Source organism: Symphalangus syndactylus, chromosome 1 (assembly GCF_028878055.3).
Source record: "Symphalangus syndactylus isolate Jambi chromosome 1, NHGRI_mSymSyn1-v2.1_pri, whole genome shotgun sequence".
NCBI classification, from domain to species: Eukaryota; Metazoa; Chordata; class Mammalia; order Primates; family Hylobatidae; genus Symphalangus; species Symphalangus syndactylus.
In genome coordinates this window covers 107,664,308-107,689,364 of record NC_072423.2, presented here as the reverse complement: position 1 = coordinate 107,689,364, position 25,057 = coordinate 107,664,308, and the positions used below count along the sequence as shown (strand labels likewise).

The following is a 25,057-nucleotide window of genomic DNA, read 5'->3' as shown; positions in this document are numbered from 1 at the left end:
CCTCCCAGTAGCTGGGATTACAGGTGCCCACCACCACGCTGGGCTAATTTTTTTGAATTTTTAGTAGAGACGGAGTTTCACCATGTTGGCCAGGCTGGTCTCAAACTCCTGACCTCGTGATCCACCCACCTTGGCCTCCCAAAGTGCGTCATCCCTGGATGACAGGTGTGAGCCATTGCGCCTGGCCCAATATTTTATTTTATTTATTTCTTTTTGGAGATGGAGTCTCACTCTGTCACCCAAGCTGGAGTGTAGGGGCGCAATCTCGGCTCACTGCACAAACTCTGCCTCCCAGGTTCAAGTGATTCTCCTGTCTCAGCCTTTCGAGTAGCTGGGACACAGGCCTGCACCACCATACCTGGCTAATTTTTGTATTTTTAGTATAGATGGGTTTTTGTCATGTTGGCCAGGCTGATCTTGAACTCCTGACCTCAGGCGATCCGCCTGTCTGCATCAATATTTTAAATAAAGATGTTAATGCTCCACAGGTTGTGCATCTTTCCCCACGTGAGTCCACATTCTTTTCTACCCTAGGATTACTACTGGCACAGAGGAAGTTGAACCACTGTCCCACTTTGGTTGGATGTTTGCAATACTTCTGCTTTTATACTGCAACAAACAATACTTGTGCTTTCCCTCCATCTAGCACTGTGCCTCCAGGAGAGAGGGTTTTTTTTCTGGTCACCCGTGCAGACATGACCCTGCTTATTCCTGGCCAATCCCAGGGCCAGACTGGATCGTTGGCCCTCTGACTCACCCTAGAAGGCCTGGGGCTGGAGAGGCCTGGAACTCCTCAGAGGTAAGTGCCAGTGTGAGACAGCCAAGCCCTGCCGGCCTGCTTTCCTTGTGCATAAAGAAAACATGCCGAGTCATTGTAACTTGCACTTTTTGAGTAGTGCGGTCAGGCTCTGTGTGGCACTGCCACAGGCCTGGGTACCTCCTAGTGTGAGGAGCAGGAGCTGCTTTCCAGCAACACCCTACAGCCCCTGTCAACTCCTACCCAGGGGCGCTGGACAGGCTGGGCTGGGCAGGGGCAGTGCCGGTGACAGACAGGACACTCTTAGGGGCTCCTCCTGCACAGTCTGCAGGACGCAGTAGGGAGAGATCTTCATCCTTGTCCCCCTTTCTGCGTACCTCTTGGGTTTCCCTGAGCAAGGCTGGGGTGGTGGAAGGGGCTATTTTGTTCCAGTGGGTATTAAATATTAAAGCTTTTGTTTTGTGTTGTGGGGAGGTTCAGTGGCTTTTCTCCTGGGCTGGTTGTTAATAGCTGAGAGTGAAACTGGCTTCTTAGAGTAGGACTAAAAAGCTCCAGAGAGTGGCTCACAGAGGGGTTGCTTAACCACTGAGCCACAGCTCCTCCTGGAAAACCTGAAACCATCAGGAGCACTTCCCTCGTAAGGTCGCCTGAGAAAGTGAGTGAGGAGATATGTCACTTCCCAAACCAGGGTTCCTTGGTCCCTAAACATATGACTTTTACTCTTTCTCTTCCCATCCCTGCCTCCAGAATTAGCAAGGGCACCCAGTCAGTCATTCTGTTCTAGTGACTTGGACAAGGCATTAGAAAAGCATTTGTTAGGCCGGGCGTGGTGGCTCACACCTGTAATTTCAGCACTTTGGGAGGCTGAGGTGTGCGGATCACAAGGTCAGGAGTTCGAGACCAGTCTGGCCAATATGGTGAAACCCCGTCTCTACTAAAAATACAAAAATTAGCTGGGCGTGGTAGTGGGTGCCTGTAGTTCCAGTTACTCAGGAGGCTGAGGCAGGAGAATCGCTTGAACCTGGGAGGCGGAGGTTGCAGTGAGCCGAGATGGCGCCACTGCACTCCAGCCTGGGCAACAGAGCAAGACTCCATCTCCAAAAAAAAAAAAAAAAAAGCATTTGTTCCATGCTACTGTGCAAAACAGAAAAGTGCTGCTGCTGGCCATCTGGTCAGGGCAGGGAAGTGGTTTTGCCATCACTAATCCTCTGATTTCACTCATCACTTCATTTACCAGGGTCTATGCATTGGGCACAGGTGCTGGATGCCCCAGCAGCACGTGTTTATGCCGCACTGTCCTGTGATTTGTACAAACAATTGCCTGCTGAGGTTGTTGATCAGGGAAGGCACCAAGGAGGGGGTGACAGCCGGTTTTGAAATAACAGAATTTTCTGCAACAAAACTGTGTCTGTGTCTAGCTGGCATGGGTGAAGAGGGGATTGAGGAAATACATTCATTTCAATATGTATTCTTTTTATGTTAATTTAATTTTATTTTTGTAGAGACAAGCTTTCACCATGTTGACCAGGCTGGTCTCAAACTCCTGACCTCAAGTGATCCGCCTGCCTCAGCCTCCCAAAGTGCTGGGATTACCGGCGTGAGCCACCGCGCCTGGCCAACTTTTTTTTTTTTTGAGACACAAGTTGGAGTGCAGTGGTGTGAACACAGACCACCGCAGCCTCGATCTTCTGGGCTTAAGTGATCCTCCCACCTCAGCCTCCCTAGTAGCTGGGACTATAGGTGCATGCCACCACATCTGGCTTTGTGTGTGTGTATGTGTGTGTGTGTGTGTGTGTGTGTGTGTGTGTTTTTGGCAGAGATGGATTTTGCCATGTTGCCCAGGCTGGTCTTAAACTCCTGAGCTCAAGTGATTCGCCCACCTCTGCCTCCCAAAGTGCTGGGATTACAGGCGTGAGCCACCATGGCTGGCTCCTCCACAGATGTTATATGGGAGAGTAGCATGCTTTTCAGTGATGTATGGAGAGGTTTCAGAGGGAAGACCAGAGGTCCTCTATGGGGCATTTTGGGAACTTGTGTACCTGTGTACCTGTGCCCAAGCATTTCCATATTAAAACAGAGTCTTGCTATGCTGCCCATGCTAGACTTGAACTTCTGGGCTCAAGCAATCCTCCTGCCTCAGCCTCCTGAGTAGCTGGGACTACAGGTGTGCCCCATACATATTTAATATGAAACATTTCATTATTAACGTTTTTCCTTTACATTACAATTAGAGAATATTATTTTAAAATTGTGTGTACAAAAAAATCATTTCAAAAATTCTTTTTTTTGAGACAGAGTCTTGTTCTGTCGCCCAGGCTGGAATGCAGTGGTATGATCTTGGCTCACTGCAACCTCTGCCTCCTGGGTTCAAGCGATTCTTGTTCCTCAGCCTCCCTAGTAGCTGGGATTACAGGGGCCCACCACCAAGCCTAGCTATTTTTTGTATTTTTAGTAGAGATGGGGTTTCACCATGTTGGCCAGGCTGGTCTCAAACTCCTGACCTCAGGTGATCCACCGGCCTTGGTCTCCCAAAGTGCTGGGATTACAGGCATGAGCCACCGCGCCTGGCCAAGCCTTTTTATTTTTACTTTGCTCTGTTGCCCAGGCTGGAGTGCAGTGGGCTCAAGTGATCCTCCCCCGTCGGCCTCCTGAAGTACTGGGATTGTAGGCACAAGCCACCGTGGCTGACTGTTTTGTTTTTTTGTAAAGAAAAAAAAAATTAAAGGAAAAAAAATAGAAGCTCCTTCTTACAAAAGATCTTTCTTACAAAAAAAGAAATTGCGTGTATAGCCATAAGTTATATTATCTATGAATTCCAGGTTAAGACAGCAAAGAAGGATTTATAAAATATTTTTTAAAAAGAGTGGAGGTGTCCAGTGGCGCTCAGGCCTCTTGTGCAGGACCCACATTAAATGGGAGCGATGGTCCGCCTACCATGGCTAGGGTCCCCTTCCCATCTGAGGGCCGGGCTGGAGGGCGTCAGACAGAAGTTAGGGAAGCCTCTCAGTGCCTGCGAGATGCGGAGAGCATGCTAGAAAGCTCTATTCAGGGAAGGACACCTGGCCTGGAAGGGGCAGACTCTGAGGGGCAGGGACACATCAGAGAAACAGCAAAATGGGGCTTGTGTAGCAAAACTGTGTAGGGGCCCAGACCCAAACTTTGCACCTACTTCAGAAGCCAGAGCTCCACTGCCGACTCAGAGACACCGCAGAAGATGGGAAGCGGCCTGCAGAGGGTGCCTCCTAGAGCTTCCCTGGGGCTCAGGCAGGGCCAGAGCCACCGTTCTGGGGTGACTGGGACCTGGTAGGAAAACAGCTGCCCTGTGGATCATGGCGACCTTCCCGGCTCCACATTCTGGGCCTGGGGCCATCTGGGTCCCCTTCAGACTAAAGGACTGACATCAGTCCTGCCACAACCAATGCTCCTGTCCCTTCCTGGGGTGACAGGAAGTTGATGTTGTATGTGTGTGTGTGCGTGTGCACAGGTGTGCACTGTGGCCCTTCTGGGAGGCTACACTCGGAATAAGCTCTGCCTCTCAGGTGGGTGGGGAGCCATCAATGAGAATGTACTGACTTAGTCTGTGTTGCTATAAAGGAACACCTGAGGCTGGGGAATTTATAAACAAGAGGGGCTTGTTGGACTCACAGTTCTGCAGACTGTGCCAGAAGCATGGAGCCAGCATCTGCTTCTGGCGAGGACCTCAGGAAGCTTCCACTCATGGCAGAAGGGAAAGGGGAGCTGGTGGCCCGTGCAGATCACAGGGTAAGGGGGAGGCAAGAAAGAGGAGAGGAGGTACCAGGCTCCTTTTAACAATCCATTCTTGGCCCGGTACAATGGCTCACACCTGTAATCCTAGCACTTTTGGAGGCCAAGGCGGGTGGATTGCTTGAGGTCAGAAGTTCGAAACTGGTGTGGCCAACATGATGTAAATCTATCTCTACTAAAAATACAAAAATCAGCCTGGTGTGGTGGTGTGCACCTGTAATCCTAGCTACTTGAGAGGCTGAGACAGGAGAATTGCTTGAACCTGGGAGGTACAGGTTGCAGTGAGCTGAGATCGTGCCACTGTACTCCAGCCTGGGCAACAGAGTGAGGCTCTGTCTCAATTAAACAAAACAAAACAAAACCAAACAAAAAGCAAAAAACCCCAAAAAACAAAACCAAAAAACCTAACCAAAAAAAAAAAAAACCCTATCAATTCTCCTGGGAACTAACAGTAAGGACTCACTCACTGCCATGAGAAAGGCAGGGAGCCATTCGTGAGGGATCCACTCCCGGGGTCCAAACACCTCCCACCAGGACCCACCTCCAACATCAGGATCACATTTCAACATCAGATTTGGAGGGGACAAACATGACAAATGTCAGCTTATGATTTCTTATGGAATTGTACTTCAAATTTATTCAAACTCATCTGAAATACATGTTGGTTGAACATGATGTGACTGTCACAATGACTTTGCATCACCTCTGCCCCAGACATTCCAACTCTGCTGGTTATAAGAAATCTCTTACTAGCAGTCGTTTAATTGTTGTTTACTTTAAAAGTCATTTACTTTATCTTATTTTATTTTTTAGAGATAGAGTCTTGCTCTGTTGCCCAGGCTGGAGTGCAGTGGCACAATCATAGCTCACTGCAGCCTTGAACTCCTAGGCTCAAGTGATCCTCCCACCTCAGTGTCTAGAGTAGGTGAGACCACAGGCACATACCACCCACACCCAGCTGATTTTTCAATTTATTTTTTGTAAGGGATGGGGATGTTGCAATATTGCCCAGGTCAATCTTCAACCCCTGGGGTCAAATGATCCTCTCACCTTGGCCTCCCAAAGTGCTAGGATTACAGGTGTGAGCCACCTGTGTCCAGCCTAGCTGTCTTTACTTTTGGCTAATGTAGCCTGGTGAGCCTGAAGAGACATGCAAGGTGCATAAGGCTCTCATGGGCTGGGAGCCCCATGGCATAGGCTCAGCATGGGTTCTTTATACCTCTATGTGAGTGTGGCAGCTGTCTTCTTACCTAAAACTCCATTCAGCAAACTCTAAGAGTTTAGAATCTTGAATTGATCTACGCCCTTTAGAAAGCTCTTAGGGACTCTTCATATTACATGTAATAGGTAGCCAGTTCATACTGTGTCAAACACGGAAGTGGAGGGTGAGCCTCAAGCTTGGTTTGATTCTGTGACTGGATATTTCTTGCTGTTGCTCCCTTCTGCCTTCATCTGATGATGGGCTTCCTGCATGCACATCGACAGCCTGGCTGCACCACTTCCCGCCTCTCCTCTGGTGAGAGAGACTGTCTGGTTCCTGACAGCTGAGACAAACATTACTTTTCAGAAGACTCAACAAGCTGTTATTCATACACTTCTTATTCAAAGATCAGACTTTTTATAGCAACACCTAATCTATGAACCAGGACCCATAAACAGTGAGGGAAAATGTCTTTAGAGACAACCAAGAAATCCCAAACCCATCTGTTTCATTTAAAGAGCAAACTCTACAGCTCTTATTCAGGACCTATTGACTTTAGCTTTTCACAAAATTCCAATGAACTTGGTTACCTGGCTTCCTAGGACCTGACAGGTGAAAAGCAGCAGGTGAGAAGTTTTTAATAAACAGCAGTAAGGTGAATGACCTCAGACACTATGAAAAGCCTCAAGGATAATTCATCACTTAGGCAACGAAGCCAAGAAAGGAATTCTGGCCGGATGAGGTGGCTCACGCCTGTAATCTCAGCACTTTTGGAGACCCAGGCGGGTGGATTACCTGAGGACAGGAGTTGGAGACCAGTCTGGCCAACATGGTGAAACCCTGTCTCTACTAAAAATTAAAAAAAAAAAAAAAAAAAAAAAAAAAGCCAGGCATGTGGCACGTGCTTGTAATCCCAGCTACGTGGGCGGCTGAGGCAGAATTGCTTGAACCTGGGAGATGGAGGTTGCAGTGAGCCGAGATCGCACCACTGCACTCCAGCCTGGGTGACAGAGTGAGACTCCCCCTCAAAAAAAAAAAGGGAATTCTAGAGCACCTCTCCAGGCTGCTTAGTTCAGGTCCTTGACCACCTCTGCTTAATATGCAACCTTTGGCACAGACTCAGACTCAGTCACTCAGCTTCAATGTCCTTCTCCTAACATGGGTTATTGTGAAGATCAGGAAAATAATCAACAGCAATTCTTTAATTTTTTTTTTTTTTTTTTTTTTTTTTTTGAGATGGAGTTTCACTCTTGTTGCCCAGGCTAGAGTGCAATGGCGCGACCTTGGCTCACCGCAACCTCCACCTCCTGGGTTCAAGTGATTCTCCTGCCTCAGCCTCCGGAGTAGCTGGGATTACAGGCATGCGCCACCACACCTGGCTAATTTTGTATTTTTAGTAGAGACGGGGTTTCTCCATGTTGGTCAGGCTGGTTGCGAACTCCCAACCTCAGGTGATCCGCCTGCCTTGGCCTCCCAAATTGCTGGGATTATAGGCATGAGCCACTGCGCTCGGCCATGCTAAAAAATTTTTTTCTCACCTAGCTACTTGGGAGGCTGAGGCACGAGAATCATTTGAGCCCGAGAAGTGAAGATTGCAGTGATGAGAAACCACGCCACTGCACTCCAGTCTGGGCGACAGAGCTAAAAAAAAAAAATGAGGCAGGGTCTGGCTCTGTCACGCAGGCTGGAGTGCAGTGGCGCGATCTCGGCTCACTGCAACCTTTGCCTCTCAGGTTCAAGCAGTCCTCCCCTCCTCAGCATCACAAGTAGCTGGGACCACAGGCGCCCATCACGACACCCAGCTAATTTTTTGTATTTTTTTGTAGAGACAGGGTTTCGCTATGTTGCCCAGGCTGGTCTTGAACTCCTGGGCCCAAGCAATCCACCTGCCTCAACCTCCCAAAGTGCTGGGATTACAGGCATGAGCCAGTGGAGTGGAGTGGCACGATCTCGGGTCACTACAACCTCCACCTCCCAGGTTCAAGTGATTCTCCTGCTTCAGCCTCCCAAGTAGCTGGGATTACAGGCATGTGCCACCACGCCTGGCTAATTTTTTGTATTTTTAGTAGAGACGGGATTTCACCATGTTGGCCAGGCTGGTCTTGAACTCCTGACCTTAGGTGATCCATCCACCTCAGCCTCCCAAAGTGCTGAGATTACAGGTGTGAGCCACAGCACCCACCTGGACAGCAATTCTTAAAGTGTTGAATGAATGAGCATGCAGCATTAGTGATGACTGAGGGGGTTGTGTGTGTAACAGTCATACAGCAAGAGTTAGCTCAAAGACAGGCAAATACAGCAAACATTTTAGGGAGAATTTATACTAAGTTGTCACCAATGATTACATTATTATATGATAATTATTATTAGAGAGATGTCTGATTAAACCTTTTTTTTTTGCTGGGCAGGGTGGCTCATGCCTATAATCTCAGCACTTTAGGAGGCGAAAGTGGGCAGATTGCATAAGCCTAGGAGTTCAAGATCAGCCTGGGCAACAGAACCAGACCTTGTCTCTACTAAAAATAAGGCTGCAGTAAGCCAGGATTGCATCTTTGCACTCCAGCCTGGGTGACAGAGTGAGACTCTCACTCAACAAACAAACAAACAAACACACAAACACAAAAACCAAACCAGAAAAACAAAAAAAACCACCTTTTTTCATTTAAACTTTTCTCTATTTTCTATAATAATTATGTTTTATTTCCCTCCGTCCCTCCCCTCTTCTTTTCTTCATTATCATCCTAGATGCCCAGCACATCATAAGAGCTTAAGACACATGAATTGATTGAATCTGGGAAATGATTCAGGCTGTAAAGTCTCCTATAATAAGTGTTTTTGGCCATGATTAGACTTATGCCCTTTATCTGGGAAAACTTAGAGTTCTTTTTTTTTTTTCTTTTTTATTTTTGAGACAAAGTCTTGCTCTGTCGCCCAGGTTGGAGTGCAGTGGTGCGATCTTGGCTCACTGCAATCTCCGCCTCCTGACTTCAAGTGATTCTCCTGCCTCAGCCTCCTGAGTAGAGTAGCTGTAATCCCAGCTACTTGGGAGGCTGAGGCAGGAGAATCACTGGAACCTGGAAGAGGGTGGAGGTTGCAGTGAGCTGAGATCACGATACTGCACTCCAGCCTGGGTGACAGAGACAGACTGTGTCTCAAAAACAAAACAAAAAGCTATCTATCTGTCTATTTATCTATCTATCATCTATATCATCTACCATCTATCTTACTGTATTGTACTCACCGTTCTTTTATGATGATGTGAGATGGTACGATGCCTACATGATGAGAAGTGAGGTTATGACGTAGGCATTGTGATATAGCATTAGGCTACTGTTGACCTGTATTCTTGAAATCTGTGTAACCATCCCTTTCTTGCAGTAAATGGCTTGGTGTCCCCGTTTCAAGGGATCTTTTAAGTCTTTGTATAGGCTCAATGCTTTCTGGTGCAACATATTGCTGTCAATCAGAACACATTTTCTGTTCATGTCTTCCACCAGATTTAATGCTTTTTCCATCTTTTGTTTTGAGACAGGGTCTTTAGCACCCAGGCTGGAGTGCACTGGCACAATCATGGCTCACTGCAGCCTCCACCTCCTGGGCTAAAGTGATCCTCCCACTTTAGCCTCCTGAGTAGTTGGGACTATAGGCACAAGCCACCACGCCCAAGTAATTTTTAATTTTTTTGTAGAGATAGGGTCTTGCTCTGTTGCCCAGGCTAGTTGTGAACTCCTGGGCTTAAGTGATCCTCCCTCCTCGGCCTCCAGAAGTGCTGGGTGTACAGGTGTGAGCCACCGCACCCAGCCACCTTTTCCGTCTTATCACACACCATGGCTATAACTTGCAGTTTAAAGTGCAACAGCAGGCCAGGCATGGTGGTTCACACCTGAAATCCCAGCACTTCGGGAGGCTGAGGTAGGCAGATCACTTGAGGTCAGGAGTTCAAGACCAGCCTGGCCAACATGGCAAAAGCCTGTCTCTACAAAAAAATGCAAAAATTAGCCCGGTGTGCAGCGCATGCCTGTTGTCCCAGCTACTCGGGAGGCTGAGGCACGAGAATTGCTTGAACCCAGGAGGCAGAGGTTGCAGTGAGCCAAGATCACACCACTGCACTCCAGCCTGGGCGACACAGAATCTGTGCCAAAAAAAAAAAAAAAAAGCAACGGCAAAACTAGAGCAAAGTTTTTATTCATAATTTTATGGATGGAAAGTTCATTTTTATGTTGATCTCAGCAACCTCAGATGTGACTTTTCTTCTTTTTTTTTGAGATGGAGTTTTGCTCTTATTGCCCGGGCTGGAGTGCAATGGCATGATCTCGGCTCACTGCAACCTCTGCCTCCCAGGTTCAAGCAATTCTCCTGCCTCAGCCTCCCCAGTAGCTGGGATTACAGGCATGCGCCACCACACCCGGCTAATTTTGTATTTTTAGTAGAGACGGGGTTTCTCCATGTTGGTCAGGCTGGTCTCGAACTCTCGACCTCAGGTGATCCGCCCGCCTTGGCCTCCCAAAGTGCTGGGATTATGGGTGTAAGCCACTGCGCCCAGCCAGATGTGACTTTTCTTTCCTTAAAAGGTTGAGAACTTCCACTTTTCACTTAAAGGAAGCACTTTATGGCCTCTCTTAGGCATACCCGACTTGCCACATCACCACTCTTGCGCTTTGGGGCCATTATTAAATAAGGGTTTCTTGAACACAAGCACTGCAATACCCCGACAGTTGGTCTGATAACTGAGATGGCTACTAAGTGGTTAACTGGTGGGTGGCATATAGTGTGGATTTGCTGGGCAAAGGATGATTCACAGCCCAGGTGGGATGGAGAATGATCTCAATCATGCTTCTCAGAACGGCATTGAACTTAAAATGGTTTATTTCTGGAATTTTGTATTTAATATTTTCAGACCTGGGTTGACTGTGGTTAACTGAAACCTAGATGGCATAGCCTACTACACACCTAGGTTACATGCATGGTACAGCCTATGGCTCCTACGCTGCAAACTTGTACAGCATGTGACTGTACTGAATACTGTAGGCAACTATAACACAAGGATAAGTATATGTGTATCTAAACACAGAAAAGGTCGGGTAAGAATAGGGTTATAATTCTATGGGGCCACTGTCATAGATGTGGTCCGTTGTTGACTGAACTATCACATGGTACATAACTCTATCTTCTCTCAGGTCTGTTTCTCTGGAGAACCCTGACTACACAGGCTGGAAACAGGTAGATAACAGTTTTCTTTCTTTTTTTTCTTTCTGTGTCAGACAGGTAATATGCCGACATTGTAACAATGTTTCAGGATGGTACATCTCACACCTGTGTGTGAACACCTAATCCTCACGCTTATGAAGTACAAAAGGACCTGATAATAGTTTTGTCAGTTGTTTTTTTGCCTCATCCCATTTCACCAGTATGGCACTCTGCAAAAGTGCAGCAACTCATTCAAAAGTCCCTATTTCTACAAATTAAATAAAAACACAATTAAATTTTAGTAGGTGCTAAAACTTGGTTTTGAAATTTTATTAAAAAAATATATTTGCAAACATATAAAATTTAGGATGAAAAACGCTCATTTTAAAACATGTAATAACTTAATATTTGCAAACATACACAGATGGTATAAAATCCATACCATTAAAAATGTTAATGATACAGTATTGCGCTCATGGAACAAAAATCTTGCTGTAATTCCAGAGCTTCTCGTCCCCACGTTTCAGGGAGCTGAGAATCTGGTACAATGAAAGTCATGAGAGCCACATGGCCAAAGCAGTAATACAGAATAAAAAACCATTTAGAACACATATTTTAAAAACATGTTTCTTAAGGAATCACACAGATAAAAAGGAAACACAATTCTGCATTTTCCCCACTTTGAAGTGAATGATATTGCATCTTAGCATTTTAAATGAAGGTGTCAAATACAAAACAGAGGGAATCACTGCACACATCTGCTGAATTTGCTGAAAAACAGGCTCCTCGAGGCCCTGGTCCACTTGGAAATGTTCTCAAGCACAGCTGTAGAAAAGCCTAGTGTAAGCTGCTTGACTTTGCTCAGATCTTAGCATTTTAGAGACTTGAGAACACAGGGCACTATTGGTTCCAGAAGATACACTGAACGCAACTGAAGAAAACTGAAGGGAGGCAAGAAAGAAACACGTGCTCGGCAGCAAATGTGCGGCCAGGATGCAGGACGCGCACCCTGCGATTCCTCAGTTCTCCTCACTCACACGGGCTGAGCCCACTCGTGCCTGTGCCACCTCTCATTCCTCTCAGTTACAGTATGATGGCTGACTTTGTTTTTTGAGCAGTTAGGCACCGTCAATTTCATGTTGCATTAATAGTAATACAATGGCAGTTAGGGCCTCTACTACGGAAATAAGAAAATTTCAAACTACATTCTTTGGGGGAGTAGAGTAATAAAGCTGCATGGTTTAAAAATTTACCTAGTAGTGGATTTGATAGGTTTTATATAATTTCTACAAGAAGACATAAGCCAGGAAAAGAACAAATGCTTGACATGCAAAATCTGGTTAGATATATACTAAACTAAGCCTGTGTGTCCCCCTGTATAGAGGGGCCCAGCTTGACTTTTTTTTTTTTTTTTCGAGATGGAGTCTCACTCTGTCACCCAAGCTAGAGTGCAGTGGTGTGATCTTGGCTCACTGCAACCTCTGCCTCCTGGGCTCAAGTGATTCTCCTGCCTCGGCCTTGGAAGTAGCTGGGAGTATAGGCGCGTGCCACCACGCCCGGCTAATTTTTGTATTTTTAGTAGAGATGGGGTTTCACCATGTTGGTCAGGCTGGGACTTGGGTTCTTAATAAAATGCCACTCTCTGTGATGGCTACATCTAAGCCTTCGAAGGTGAGCTGTGGACACACCACATGTGGACAGCATGAAATGCTTCTTCTGACACTGAGAGTCACTTGAAAAACTTGAATTCAAAGTCAAGCAGGCCAAATCTCACACCTCACAAATCCCAGGAGGTACACGATGAAGAAGAGCTTCTGCCTTAAAGGAACAAGGCTGTCTGGGAGGCGTGAGAGTCATTAAAAGACACCGTACAACAAAAAGAAGAGCAGCACCACCCACCAGTGGTGCCCCAGACACACCTCTCCTTCAAGCTCTGGGCTGCTCCTCTCCGAGCCTACACTTAGACCCCGGGGGTGGGGGTGGGCACACAAATGGACAGAGTGGTCTAAATGCAGGTCTCCTGGGGTTCTGCGAAATCTAGCCAGAAGCATCTCCATCTCGGTGTCCATTTCGATCCAACTAAGCTTCCAGTAAAGACACTGCAGCAATGTAAACATGCAACCTAAGCTAGCATGAGGTTCTAGATAGTAAGCCTGAACTAGGAATAAGGCAACTGAACTGTGACTTTCGGGCCAGGGTCATCCGACTGCAATTATCCAGGCTTGGCCTGGCTTCTCTAGGGATTCATTCCGGCCTGAACTTCCTGGTAATCATGACATGAACTTCTGGCTTCTGAATTTTAAGTAAATACTTTGAATATATAAATTTGGGAGGTGAAACAGGTTTACCCTTTTCAAGTCTCCATGACTTGGGCACTTAAGTTTACTTTCACACTAAGGAAGCCTTATCATAGATTCTCTTTAGTGTCTATCATATCCATTCCTAGCATTAAAGGTGAAAATTAGTATGATCACAGACTCTCTTTAGGATATTCTCTCTTAACTCTCTCATAATATTACATACTCAAAAAGCATAATTTCAATTCAAGAATCCCTTGATTTGTCTGTTCACCAAAGCCCACTGAGACCACACTTGAGGTGCAATCACACCTACTGGTGCGTCCACTTTATGGAAGTCACGTGGCTCCCTGGACACCATCTCCTGGTGTCAGCAACACTGTATCCTACTATAGCTTTCTTGTTCCTAGATGATGCATAAGGAATTCATTTTTGGTTGCTTAATTTACATACTATCTGTGAAAACAAACTATTCATAATTGAGCATGAAAACTTACAAGCTTCCCTGAATTCTGCACAATTCACACATAATTAGGTAGACAGCAATAGAAGATACTAAAATGAGAAGCAGAAACCCTGTCCAGGAAGCATGTTTAGATCAACAAAAGCCAATCATTCTTTATGCTAAAAACTAAGACCAAACTAAAACAAGTATGTAATTCACAAGTAATTTTCTAAAATTTCAGCTAGAAAAAAATAATCTATGGACTTATGATTGAGTTACCATTAAAGCTTAAATGATTGTTCCTAAGGAACCATCGTATCTGTCAGCATTATTCACAGCTAATCCTTATGCTAGCTGGTTGAGCCAATTGGGTTTTTACCCCATCATTAAATAGTGCTCAGAAAAGTAAGCAGTGCATCTTAATTGGTTAAATACTACAAAATGACCTGTATCATAGAAACGAAGACACTTTCATTCAAAGAGTATCTTAAAATTACTATTGCTGAAATAAATCAAAATCTACATTAAAATATTACTAAACACCATTACATGCCATAAAAGAATAAATAGAAATCATGGCAGATCAATAGCAGCATAACAAAGCTTCTTTACATATTTTCACACTTTGGGCTGGGAAAGTACTCACAGCCTACGAATACATTGGTAGAGTTCGGAATCACATTTTCTTTTAACTCCATAATTCTACAACAAAATAAGGGCAGTGTGAATAACAGCTCCCTTTTCTGCATAGCTTTAAAACTATTCTCAGTACACTCAAGGAAAGGAACCAGAATGGCTTTGTCAGATTGGTCCACTGGTCCTTTTGTCAAAGTGTTAAGGAAAACAATCAACAATGACAGAAAAGGAAAATAAGGCTGTGCTTCACACACAAACTTAGCATTTTCAGAACCAATGGAGAGTTTAACCTAAAATGAAGATTTGATAGGATGTGGGCATTCCCAGCCCCAGCCTTTCCTTCAAAGGTATGACATGCCTGTGTCCACACCACCAGAGCCTGACAGTGCCCTAATCAAATGGTAATGCTGCATTGGGGGGCCTGCTGCGGGGCAGGACTGGGGCACTTAAAAACAAAATGCTATTAAGAAATTTCACAACTTTTAGGGCCCAAATGGGGCATTCATATAAAATATACTTCACTTGAGGAAATAATTCCTAATTTACCGGCTTAAATTCTGGTCCTAAAAACTCGAAGCTACTTTGCAGAGCTGCCTTCTACTCTGTTCAGAACTTGACTGTCAGCCCAAAGCCCATTTCTATGGGGTAGGTTGGGGGAAGCGGTGGGGGCCAGGCTGAACTTCTGCTGTGAGGCTGGTGACTACTCCTCTGTAAGTCCTTGAAAGTGAAAGCGAGCTGAGAATCTGACTCCTTATTCCACAGCCTTGCTCCTAGCTGATGAAAACACCCACATAACTTAACACAATGATCTCTTTTTTTTTTTTTTTTTTTTTGTCAAAACAAAGGTCTGCTGGTGATGCTTCACAGTGAAACCTCCATTATCACTGAGAACGTCACTTGGAAAACATTCTTAAGAAATGAGTCTCTTTCTCATAGGCTCAATTTCAGGATTCTCAAACTCAATGTTCTGCTCAGAAGTTTCCATGATGAAGCCTATGTCTCTGAGGTTGGGACTCTGCCTTTAGACTTATTCTGCTCCAGTCATAGGTTGTGGTTGTCTTTGTTCTTGGTCAGCACCTGCAAGTAGACTTCATGAAGTGTACTGAGGAAGCTGGAATCATTCTAGAAGAGATGATAACGGTTAAGGATACGAATGCCACATTTACCTCATCAGATTTTACTTCCTTGGTAACAGCTTAGGAAAAAAATTGTATAAATGATTTGTATAACTGATAATCCCACCACCCAGAGACAATCATGATTAATATTTTGAGTTCACGCAGGTATTTCTCCACCAGGACTGCATGCTTAAAAAAAGAGAAACAGTACTCCCAGCTAGTCTGTTTTTTTTTTTTTTTGGCCTGCCTCGGCCTCCCAAAGTGCTGGGATTACAGGTGTGAGCCACTTTGCCTGGCCTCCAGCTAGTCTTTTGAATTTACTTTATGAACTGATTCTGTAAGAGGAATTTATAAAATTTCTTTTATTAAATAATGAAAAATCAAAGATAAAATTGGTATCCTACATACCTTTATTAGATGTATTAATGTATCCTGGAGCTGAGACTTGCTGAGAATAATGGAAGGCTTTCTCTGACTTTCTGGTGTTCCAATAGTTAGAGGAGAAGGGGAGCTGGCTTTCCTCTCAAGGTCCGAAGATCTTGTAACTGTCTGCTGGAAAACACTTGGGGCCAGAAGGACTGAAGACACTGCAGTGGTTGTTGCAGTAACCAGTGGGGTGCCTGCAACCTGGAGAGTGACAATGGTCATTTTGTACCAAAGTGCAGAAGCCTACGTAGCCAGGCCCAGAATAGGCACCATGTGGAAACAGGCATAAACAACACAAGAGTGGAGCACAGAGACAGACTATTTTGAGTGCAGGTAAACATTCAGTAGGAACAATTGAACATCTGACATCTGGTTATAAACTTCCATTAGCTAAAGGATGACGAGCCCATTTATATAAGAATGTCCTAGAATCATTACGGGAAGCCAAGTCCAACCACCACAGAAGGTAAGAGAAGTAACAGTATAGAATGCACAGTAAGAAAAATCCTTAAAGGCTTTTTGGGAGGAGAGTTGGGGAAACAACTGAAGAGGACATGAGGGAACTTTCTGGAGTGACAGAATGTTACATATTGATTGGGTTGCCCAAGGGATATTACATATATGTGTCAATAACTCACTTAAAAATCTGCATTTTTTGGCTGGGCGCAGTGGCTCATGCCTATAATCCCAGCACTCTGGGAGGCCGAGATAGGGTTCGAGACCAGCCTGGCCAACATGGTGAAACCCCGTCTGTACTAAAAATACAAAAATTAGCTGGGCATGGTGGCGTGTGCCTGTAATCCCAGACTCAGGAGGCTGAGGCATGAGAATCGCTTCAACCCAGGAGGTGGAGGTTGCAGCGAGCCAAGACTGCACCATTGCACTCCAGCCTGGGTGACAGAGCAAGACTCCGTCTCGTCTTTTTTTTTTTTTTTAAGGCAGGGTCTCACTCTGTCACCCAGGTGGGAGTGCAGTGGTGCAGTCACCACTCACTGCAGCTTCAACTTCCTGGGCTCAAGCAATCCTCCCCTCATTTTTGATTTTTTTGTAGAGACGAGGTCTCACTATGTTGCCCAGGCTGGTCTTGAACTCCTGGGCTTAAGTGATTCTCCCACCTAGGCCTCCCAAAGTGCTGGGGTTACAGGCATGAGCCACCACGCCTGGCCTCTAAAAATCTGCATTTCAGTTTATGTAAATTACACTGCAATAAAGAAGAATTTAAAAATCCAGTTATGGCCGGGAGTGGTGGCTCACGCCTATAATCCTAGCACTTTGGGAGGCCTAGGTGGGAGGATCACTTGAGGTCAGGAGTTCAAGACCAGCCTGACCAACATGGTGAAACCTCATCTCTACTAAATACAAAAACTTAGAGGAGTGTGGTGATGGGTGCCTGTAATCCCAGCTACTTGGGACGCTGAAGCAGGAGAATCATTTGAACCCAGAAGGCGGGGGTTGCAGTGAGCTGAGATAGTGCCACTGCACTCCAGCCTGGGCAACAAAGCAAGACTCCGCTTCCAAAAAAATCCAGTTATGTTCAATCTATTTTTTTATACTATTATAGATAGCAATGAGAAAATTTCTTAAAATAAAGCTAACATCTACCTCTCTCCTCCATTTAGATGTGCTTCTAGGCTAATTCCAGCTAATTATCTGAATACATTAAACCAGTAATAATCAGTATTTTCAGTATTTCTCAGATTTGATACAATCAACAGAGATCTACATTTCTTTCTCTTATATGTCGCCTCCTCATTTACAAAAAGCACAGAGCTGGTCACAGTTTCAAGGGTATGGTGTTTGGCATCTGAGCTATTTACCTTTCATTTATTTATTTTTGGTGCAAAAGCAGGCTGAGATAGATCCTGCAGATAGATCACCATGCAGAAGGACAAGACACATAGAAAAGAAGCTCGTTTCCAAGACCAGTCAGGAGCTGGCTCTCATTTAAACTCCAAGATGTAAGACCAGTCAGAAGCTGGTTCCCATTTAAACTCCAAGACTCAAGGACGATACAAAGGCTCAAAGGAAAACAGAAATGACTTTAGGGAGCTAAGAAAAACCTGTGTGCATTGCAAGGTTAGTGGGTGATGGAGAGTAGGGACAACAAAAAATGAAGCAAGGGAGGACAAACGGGACAGAAGACACAGGCTTGGGAGGCTTTATTCTCAGAGCAATGGGAAATGAGAGGACTATAGCAGGATAGTGGCTCTGCCACCTGGGACATCACGGCTCTTCCAGGGCAATATTTCCTACTTATAGAAGTCAGGCTACCACACTCTTAGCAGTCACCCATTCACAAATACCAAGTAAGGGCCCACCGTGCCCTCTACACACACAGTCAGGGAAGATATCCATGCGGATGCCTCGAGATCCACAGAGGCCACAGCAATGGACTCTGCCAGGACGGGGTGGGAGAGGACCTGGCCTAGGAAGGGCATCTAAGATGGGCTGGGCTCCATAGCTAACTCTTTTCACTAAGCTGACAACCTTTTACTTCACATCCAGCAGAACTTAAAAATACATAATGTGTTCTTTAGAAAGAGGGAGTCCTGGCTGGTCCAAAGGTAGTGAGTTATCTCACCTGACTGTTCACAGCCAGTTACAGATCAAATTCCTTGTTCTACTCTTTCTACCTTCTCACTATGGCATCTGACTAGTCTTAAAAAAAAAAAAAAAAAAAGTGAGTCCTTACCGGGATGGCACTGGATAACACCTTAGGCTGGACAAATACTTCAGGATCCTGGTTCTGCTGCATAGACTGAAATGTTTATGAAGAAAAGATAGACGGATATAAGAAGTTTCAATTAAGAAGACTTCCCAGTCTTAATTGAAAAAGACTTTCCCAGTGGAAAATCTAGGTTAGTTAGTAACAGAAAATGGTTCAGATATTAACTAGTTCCTAGATTCCCATGGGAAGAGTCTGACAGGAACTTGCAACTATGCAGCCAACAATTCAACTGCACTAGAGCTCTGCGACAGCCTCTCCTCTTTAGCTCCTGAGGGAAGGGGTGTGTGCAGAGCCTTTCAGGTATCTTTAAAGAAAAACCTGAAACCTGTATCTCCTATAAAAGCCAGGGACAGCCCAGGAATATATATAAGTTTTAATTTTTGTGGGTATATCGGTGTATATATTTATGAGGTATATGAAATGTTTTGATATAGGCATGCGATGCATAATCACATCATGGAAAACGGGGTATCCATCCCCTCACGAATTTTTCTTTTGTGTTACAATCTAATTATACTCTTTTCATTACTTTAAAATATATACTTAAATTATTATTGACTATAATCACCCTGTTGTGTTATTAAATACAGGTGTTATTCATTCTACTTTTTTTTTGTATGCATTAACCATCCCCACCTCCCCCCACCTTCCCACTACCCTTCCCAGCCTCTGGTAACCATCCTTCTATTCTCTATCTCCATGAGTTCAAATAAAGTAAGAACATGTGATATGATATCTGTCCTTCAGCCTGGGCATATTTTTGCTGCTGAGTCTGTAGAGATGAGAGATCTAGGCAGCATGGCATCTCTTTATAAGGTGATGTAAACATGGACAGTTGAAAAAATCAGCTTTATTTGACCTCATACCTTCAAGTCTAGGATGCTCTTATGGCACCTCTAGGGTACTTGGCACAAGGTAGGCACTCTAGGAGACCACCGTGGGAGATAGGAAGGGAGTTTAGCTTTGGAATAATTTGGTCCTCAGTCAAATGAGGACTCCTGGAACTGCTGGGCAAAAGCAAAACAAACATACAACCCCCACTAACGTGAATATCCAGATAGGAAAATATAAATTACTTGGTTGTTCATGATAGGGCTTCTTACCTCACCTGTCTCCTAGCCTCTGACATACTTTAAAGGGACAACTCTTTAAAACTGTCAGTGTCATAACAGTTAAAACCAAGGTCTCTGTAGTTTCATCCCATCCAGTTACAGTTACCCACTGTGCCCATCTCCACCCTCCTGCCATTACCTGAAGGGGAGCAAGCACCATGTTGCTCAGGGAGGCTGAGGCCGCCGCTCTTGCTGCTGTCTTAGAGGGAGGCTCTATGAAGCTCTCAGGTGTGGCCAGCTGACCAGCTGCTGGAGAAAAGCTGGCTACCATTGCACCTTTCCCAAGTGGTTGTGTCTGTATTTGGTCATGCTGTGGGGTCAACCTGAGTTTCTGGAGAAGATCAACGCTTGGGAGGGATGTGCCAGCTGTGTTCGTCACGTTCAGTGGGGCCCTGAAGGGGCTCTGGTTGGCAATCAGACTGGCATGGCTTAGCTCAGGGACTGGCTGGTTCAGGAGTGGAGACCTCTGTCTAGGCGTGGTCTTCACTGCCTGCATCATGGTGCTGTTTCGAGGTAAACTGGGGGGAACCTGTGCAGTAGGAGCTTCAGCTGGCAGGGTGGGACTGAGAACGGGGCTCAACGGGATTGTGTAGGTTGGGGCATGCTTTTCATTGGACTGTGTGATGGAGGCTGGAGTGATTAGCACCGGGGTGGTGATTTCAGGCTGGACTGAGTGGTGGGCAGCAGAAGGGACACCCAGGGTTTCTGATTGAGGGGCTCCTCCTGACTGCTCAAAGGGAAATGGTAGGAAGGAATTGGGCTCTTTCTGGGAGACATCTCCTGGCAACCTCTCCATTTCTTCTGAATCCAGACCCACAACTGTTGGTTGTTCCTTTGGCAAAGAGGTTCCAAATAACTCTTCTACCGTCAGATGCTTGTGTCCAGACGGAGCAGACTGAAAAACAAATGAAACCACCCAATCAAAGAGGTCTCTTATAAATCAGCATAACCAAACTTCTTTTCCAGAAGCCAAAGATTTTGCAGAATCAAGGATGGATGGAGTATAAAAATAAGGAATGGAAAAAACTGAAGATGTACTAAGGATTAAGGCCCAGGTTCATCTAGTGACCCCAGGTTGGTGGATGGAAATTTGCGTTGGTAATATAATTCAAATTTTTAGGGTCTCTGGGTAGCAGGATCAGAATTCACCATTCTTTTTCTTGGCAAAGCTGACTGTGCCCAATTGCCTCATGTCAGCAACACATAGGGAAATGACACTAGAGGAGACACAGGGACCAAATGCTCATCAGGTGATTCTACCTTTACTTTCACTGTTCTTGATGAAACGCTAGGCACTGGACCTCAGAGACTGGGTCTCAAATATCAGAAAATAAATCTAATCATTTAATAGTGGGCCATCCCCACCTCCCCCTGCCTTATTCCCTACTCACAGAATTCTTAAGAAAAAGCATTTAAGCCTGACAATTTAAAATTTATATATATTTTAGTAAGTTGGCTTATTGACACCATAACTGTTCAAAGGAAAAACATTCGTGCTTTTCTGTACTTTTAAGCAGTATTCCCATAGTCAATAACCTTTATTTCCTGAGTACTCACAGGCTGCCAGGTCTTGCTCTAACCTGGGCCCACGGGATGCAGCAAGGGAGTAACAACAGTTCTCACAGAGCTTACATTTTAGTGGGAGACACACCTAAGCACTTTGAAAACACAGACAGCCTCAACTTTTTATTCCTAAAATAAGTGAATTAGTTGTTTAGATCTGTTTATACTGGAAAAATTAGTTCACTGAAACACATGATTCTCAAGGCTTCAGAAAGTCTGTAAGGCCCCAAAGTACACTGCAAATTAGTATAATATCAATATTATAAGACTATGGTGTGATCACATTTCTACAGGAAAACAAACCTAGTTTTGTCCAGGCAAATGTTTCATCCATTTGATAAAAATTCTTGAATTTATCAGGTGCCAGGCATTGTGCTATGACTGTGATGTGAAAGAAGAGGCCAGGACAACTGGTAAGGGCCCCCCCAACCGGCCCCCCGCGCGCACACACACAAGGCAGAGTTGCAGAGCTCAGTGGGAGGGAAGGCACTAGGAAGAGGAGTGAAACTGGGGAGGGATGAGGTGAGCTGAATGGGGAGCACAGCCACTGAGAGAGCCGCACGTGCTTCAGCACAGCTGGGTCAGAGGCTGGGTAGAAGGGTGACAGGGAAAGAGAGAAGCAGCAGGCAGACTGCAGAGTATCTGAGACACGTTACAGGATCTGGACTTTATCCACAGGGTAATGGCAACATGTTGAGGGGATGAGCCATCAGGCTTTATATTTTAGAATGTGCACTTGGTCGGCCACATAAAGGACAAATTGTAGGGGTGAGATTGAGAAGAGTCTGGACTAAGATACTGGCAGAGAAGAGGATGAGAACTGGAGTTGGAATGGAAGGAGTTGGTGGCTGGCCAGGTAGGAGCAAGGAGCCTAGAGGACACATTGGTATCTCGGTATTGGGTGGTGGTATCACTGCCTGGGCAGGCCAGCCCAGGAAAAGCCCCTAGGGTTAGGGAGAGGGGGAAGCTGAAGTTAGTTGTGAACATGTCTGGAGGTCTCTGTGGGACATCTAGAACCTGGAGGTACTGACTTAGAACACAAAATGGTAATGCTATTTTGTGTTATTAAAACACAAAAATGGTAATACAAGGGAGCAAAGGCATCCCCTCAGGAGGCTGCAGTGACACAGCTGTGATGTCCCATCAACCATCCAGAGGCAGGGCCTGGTGCTGACCGCCGCTGCCTGGCTCTGCTCCTTTCCAGCTGTGTGGCCTGAGGAGTGCTGTCCACTTCTCTGAGTCTCAGGCCTCTATAAAGTAGGGAGGGCTGGTGGGAGGCTGAAATTTATGGAACCCAGCACACAGGAAGTGTGTGTTTAATGTCAGCACTCCTAACACCATGGAAAGCAAGTTTGCCAAGGCAGGGGATCTCTTTCTCAAGTATTCCCCAATCCTTGCCTTTCTTGCTCTTGGACTTGCCTACCCAAGTAATGGCACCACCACCCAGGACCACAGACCCCATCAGTACATAGCAGACACTCAACAGTGTTCTCTCCTAAAGTTCTTTCGGGGAGTAGGGGGAAGTCAGTACGAGGAGAGGGAGCTTAAGGCAAGAGATCCCGTGTCAGGAGGGGCTCATGTCAGACAACAGAGAAAGAGGGCCAGCAGCGATGAGCATGCAGGCAAGTTTGCATGTGAAGGACAGAAAGTTAAGGGAGTGCCATTCTGTCTTCTCTCCCTGGTATGAGGACAGCATCATCTGCTAGGTGAGAGGGACAGGGCAGGTCTGAAAAAATGTAGTCAGTAAAAAGTAACTGTTGTGGAGGAAGAGGCAAGAACCTCCCACAGTTGTAAAAAAGTTGTAGCTTCATATCAAACCATTTCACCTTCGAAAATATTCAATAAAGAGATTCTACTAATGTTAGAATCTCACTTCAAATATAAGACAGTATTAATATATGATTTTAGACCATGGATACAAAAAAATACTAAAGATCTTATATGGTTCAATTTCTTCATATTTTTACTTCTGAAAAAAACTGTAGAGTTTAGGGTCTGAAATAAAAGATACCTCTGCTGTTAACTGGCAAAATTACATAATCTTTCTTTTTCTTTCTCTTTTTTTTGAGACAGGGTCTCATTCGGTCAGACTGGAGTGCAGTGGTATGATCACAGCTCATGCAGCCTTAACCTTCCAGACTCAAACAATCCTTTCACATAGCTGGGACCACAGGTGCATGCCACCATGCTGTTTATTTTTAAATTTTTTGTAGTGAGCCATTGAGCCCAGCATAATCTTTCTAATTCAGTTCCTTATCTGAAAAGCGAGGACATTGTGACAATGATCTCAGAGCACTGTTGTGAGAATTAAATTCTCAATATAATGTCTGGTGCCCAAAAAGCATTAAATTGAAGTTGGCTTAAACTATAATCACATAAACACCATGTGGTCTTTTTTTTTTTTTTTTTTTTCAGACATAGTCTTGCCCTATCGCCCAGGCTGGAGTGCGGTGGCGCGACCTCAGCTCACTGTAACCTCCTCCTCCCAGGTTCAAGCGATTCTCCTGCCTCCTGAGTAGCTGGGATTATAGGCATGCGCCACCACACCCAGCTAATTTTTGTATTTTTAGTAGAGACGGGATTCACCATGTTGCCCAGGCTGGTCTCGAACTTCTTCTGACCTCAGGTGATCTGCGTGCCTCGGCCTCCCAAAGTGCTGGAATTACAGGCATGAGCCACTGTGCCCGGCTCACCATGTGGTCTTAATAGCAAGCATGGAGTACCAAACAAAAATTCATTAAATGCTCCTGGAATATCATATCCCACAATGCAAGACAACAACAACAAAACACCTGGTAGGATAACCAAGGCTAGGCTATTATAAGCCTCCTGGTCACTCCCGATGCAAAAAATCATCAAGGACACAGCTGTTTGGTAATATTTCAAACCCATTCCATCTAGGTCAAAATAGACAACAAATTTTCCCTTGGGACAGACTTCTCTGTCCAGGCCACATAGCTGCAGACATGTGCACAGGTTCCATTTACTACACTGAACATTGTGACTTAGTCACTTGTGAATTCATGGCATCATAAATGTCTACTGACAGCACAATAGACATTTATCTCCCTATTTTAAAAAATTGTAGTAAAATATACATAAAACTTGCCATTTTAACCATATTTAAGTGTAAAATTCAGTGGCCTTTAGTACATTCACATTGTTGTTTTTAAGGTTCATCCATGTTCTAACATGTATCAGAATTTCATTTCTTTTTATGGCCGAATAATGTTCCAATGCATGTATATATGACATTTATTTATCCAGTCATCCATTAATGGACACTGGAGTTCTTGAGATGTTCCCACCTTCTAGCTAGTGCAAATACTGCTGCTATAAACACTGGTGTGGAAGTATCTGTTTGAATGTTTGTTTTCAATTCTTTTGGGTATATACCCAGGAGCAGAATTGCTGGGTCATATAGTAATTCTAAGTTTAACTTTTTGAGGAATCACCAAACTGTTTTTTCCAAAGTGCCTGAATCATTTTACATTATCACCAGCAATTCAACAGGGTTGCCGGTATACAGCAGTTTATGAGGTAACAGAGTATATGGAGTATTCTCCATTACTCTCCAACACTTGTGATGTTCCATTTTAACAATATTAGCCATCCTAATGAGTATGAAGTGATACCTCAATGTGGTTTGAATTTGCATGTCCCTAATGACTAATGATGTGGAGTATCTTTTCATGTGCTTATTGGCCATTTGTATATCTTATATGGAGATTCCTATTAAAATCTTTTACCCAGTTTTGAATTGGGTTAATTCCTTTTTATACACATTATATGTTTAGAAAACAAATGGGTCAGGCTGGGCGC

At 44.8% G+C, this 25,057-nt stretch overlaps 1 protein-coding gene, 1 long non-coding RNA gene and 1 other non-coding gene across 4 annotated transcripts in view; 1 reads left to right on the top strand and 2 right to left on the bottom strand.

Moving 5' to 3' along the window:
- The first annotated feature begins 634 nt into the window (after positions 1–634).
- Positions 635–25,057, top strand: LOC134737479 (uncharacterized). Its single transcript, XR_010122440.1, has 4 exons — positions 635–799; positions 20,639–20,746; positions 21,596–21,648; positions 23,309–25,057. It is a non-coding gene; the product is annotated as an uncharacterized lncRNA (long non-coding RNA).
- On the bottom strand, positions 10,979–11,082 carry LOC129461696 (small nucleolar RNA U13). The gene has a single exon (XR_008650662.1). It is a non-coding gene; the product is annotated as a small nucleolar RNA U13 (small nucleolar RNA).
- The window catches only part of DCP1A (decapping mRNA 1A), a 64,292-nt gene continuing 50,441 nt past the window's right edge, over positions 11,207–25,057 (bottom strand). For both annotated transcript variants that reach the window (XM_055273869.2, XM_055273871.2), the window contains 4 exons: positions 19,812–20,567; positions 18,525–18,590; positions 15,815–16,033; positions 11,207–15,410 (listed from right to left, as the gene is read on the bottom strand). In XM_055273869.2, coding sequence (XP_055129844.1) covers positions 15,330–15,410; positions 15,815–16,033; positions 18,525–18,590; positions 19,812–20,567 — 1,122 coding nt within the window. In that variant the 3' untranslated portion in view covers positions 11,207–15,329. The remainder of the gene's footprint in view (positions 15,411–15,814; positions 16,034–18,524; positions 18,591–19,811; positions 20,568–25,057) is intronic.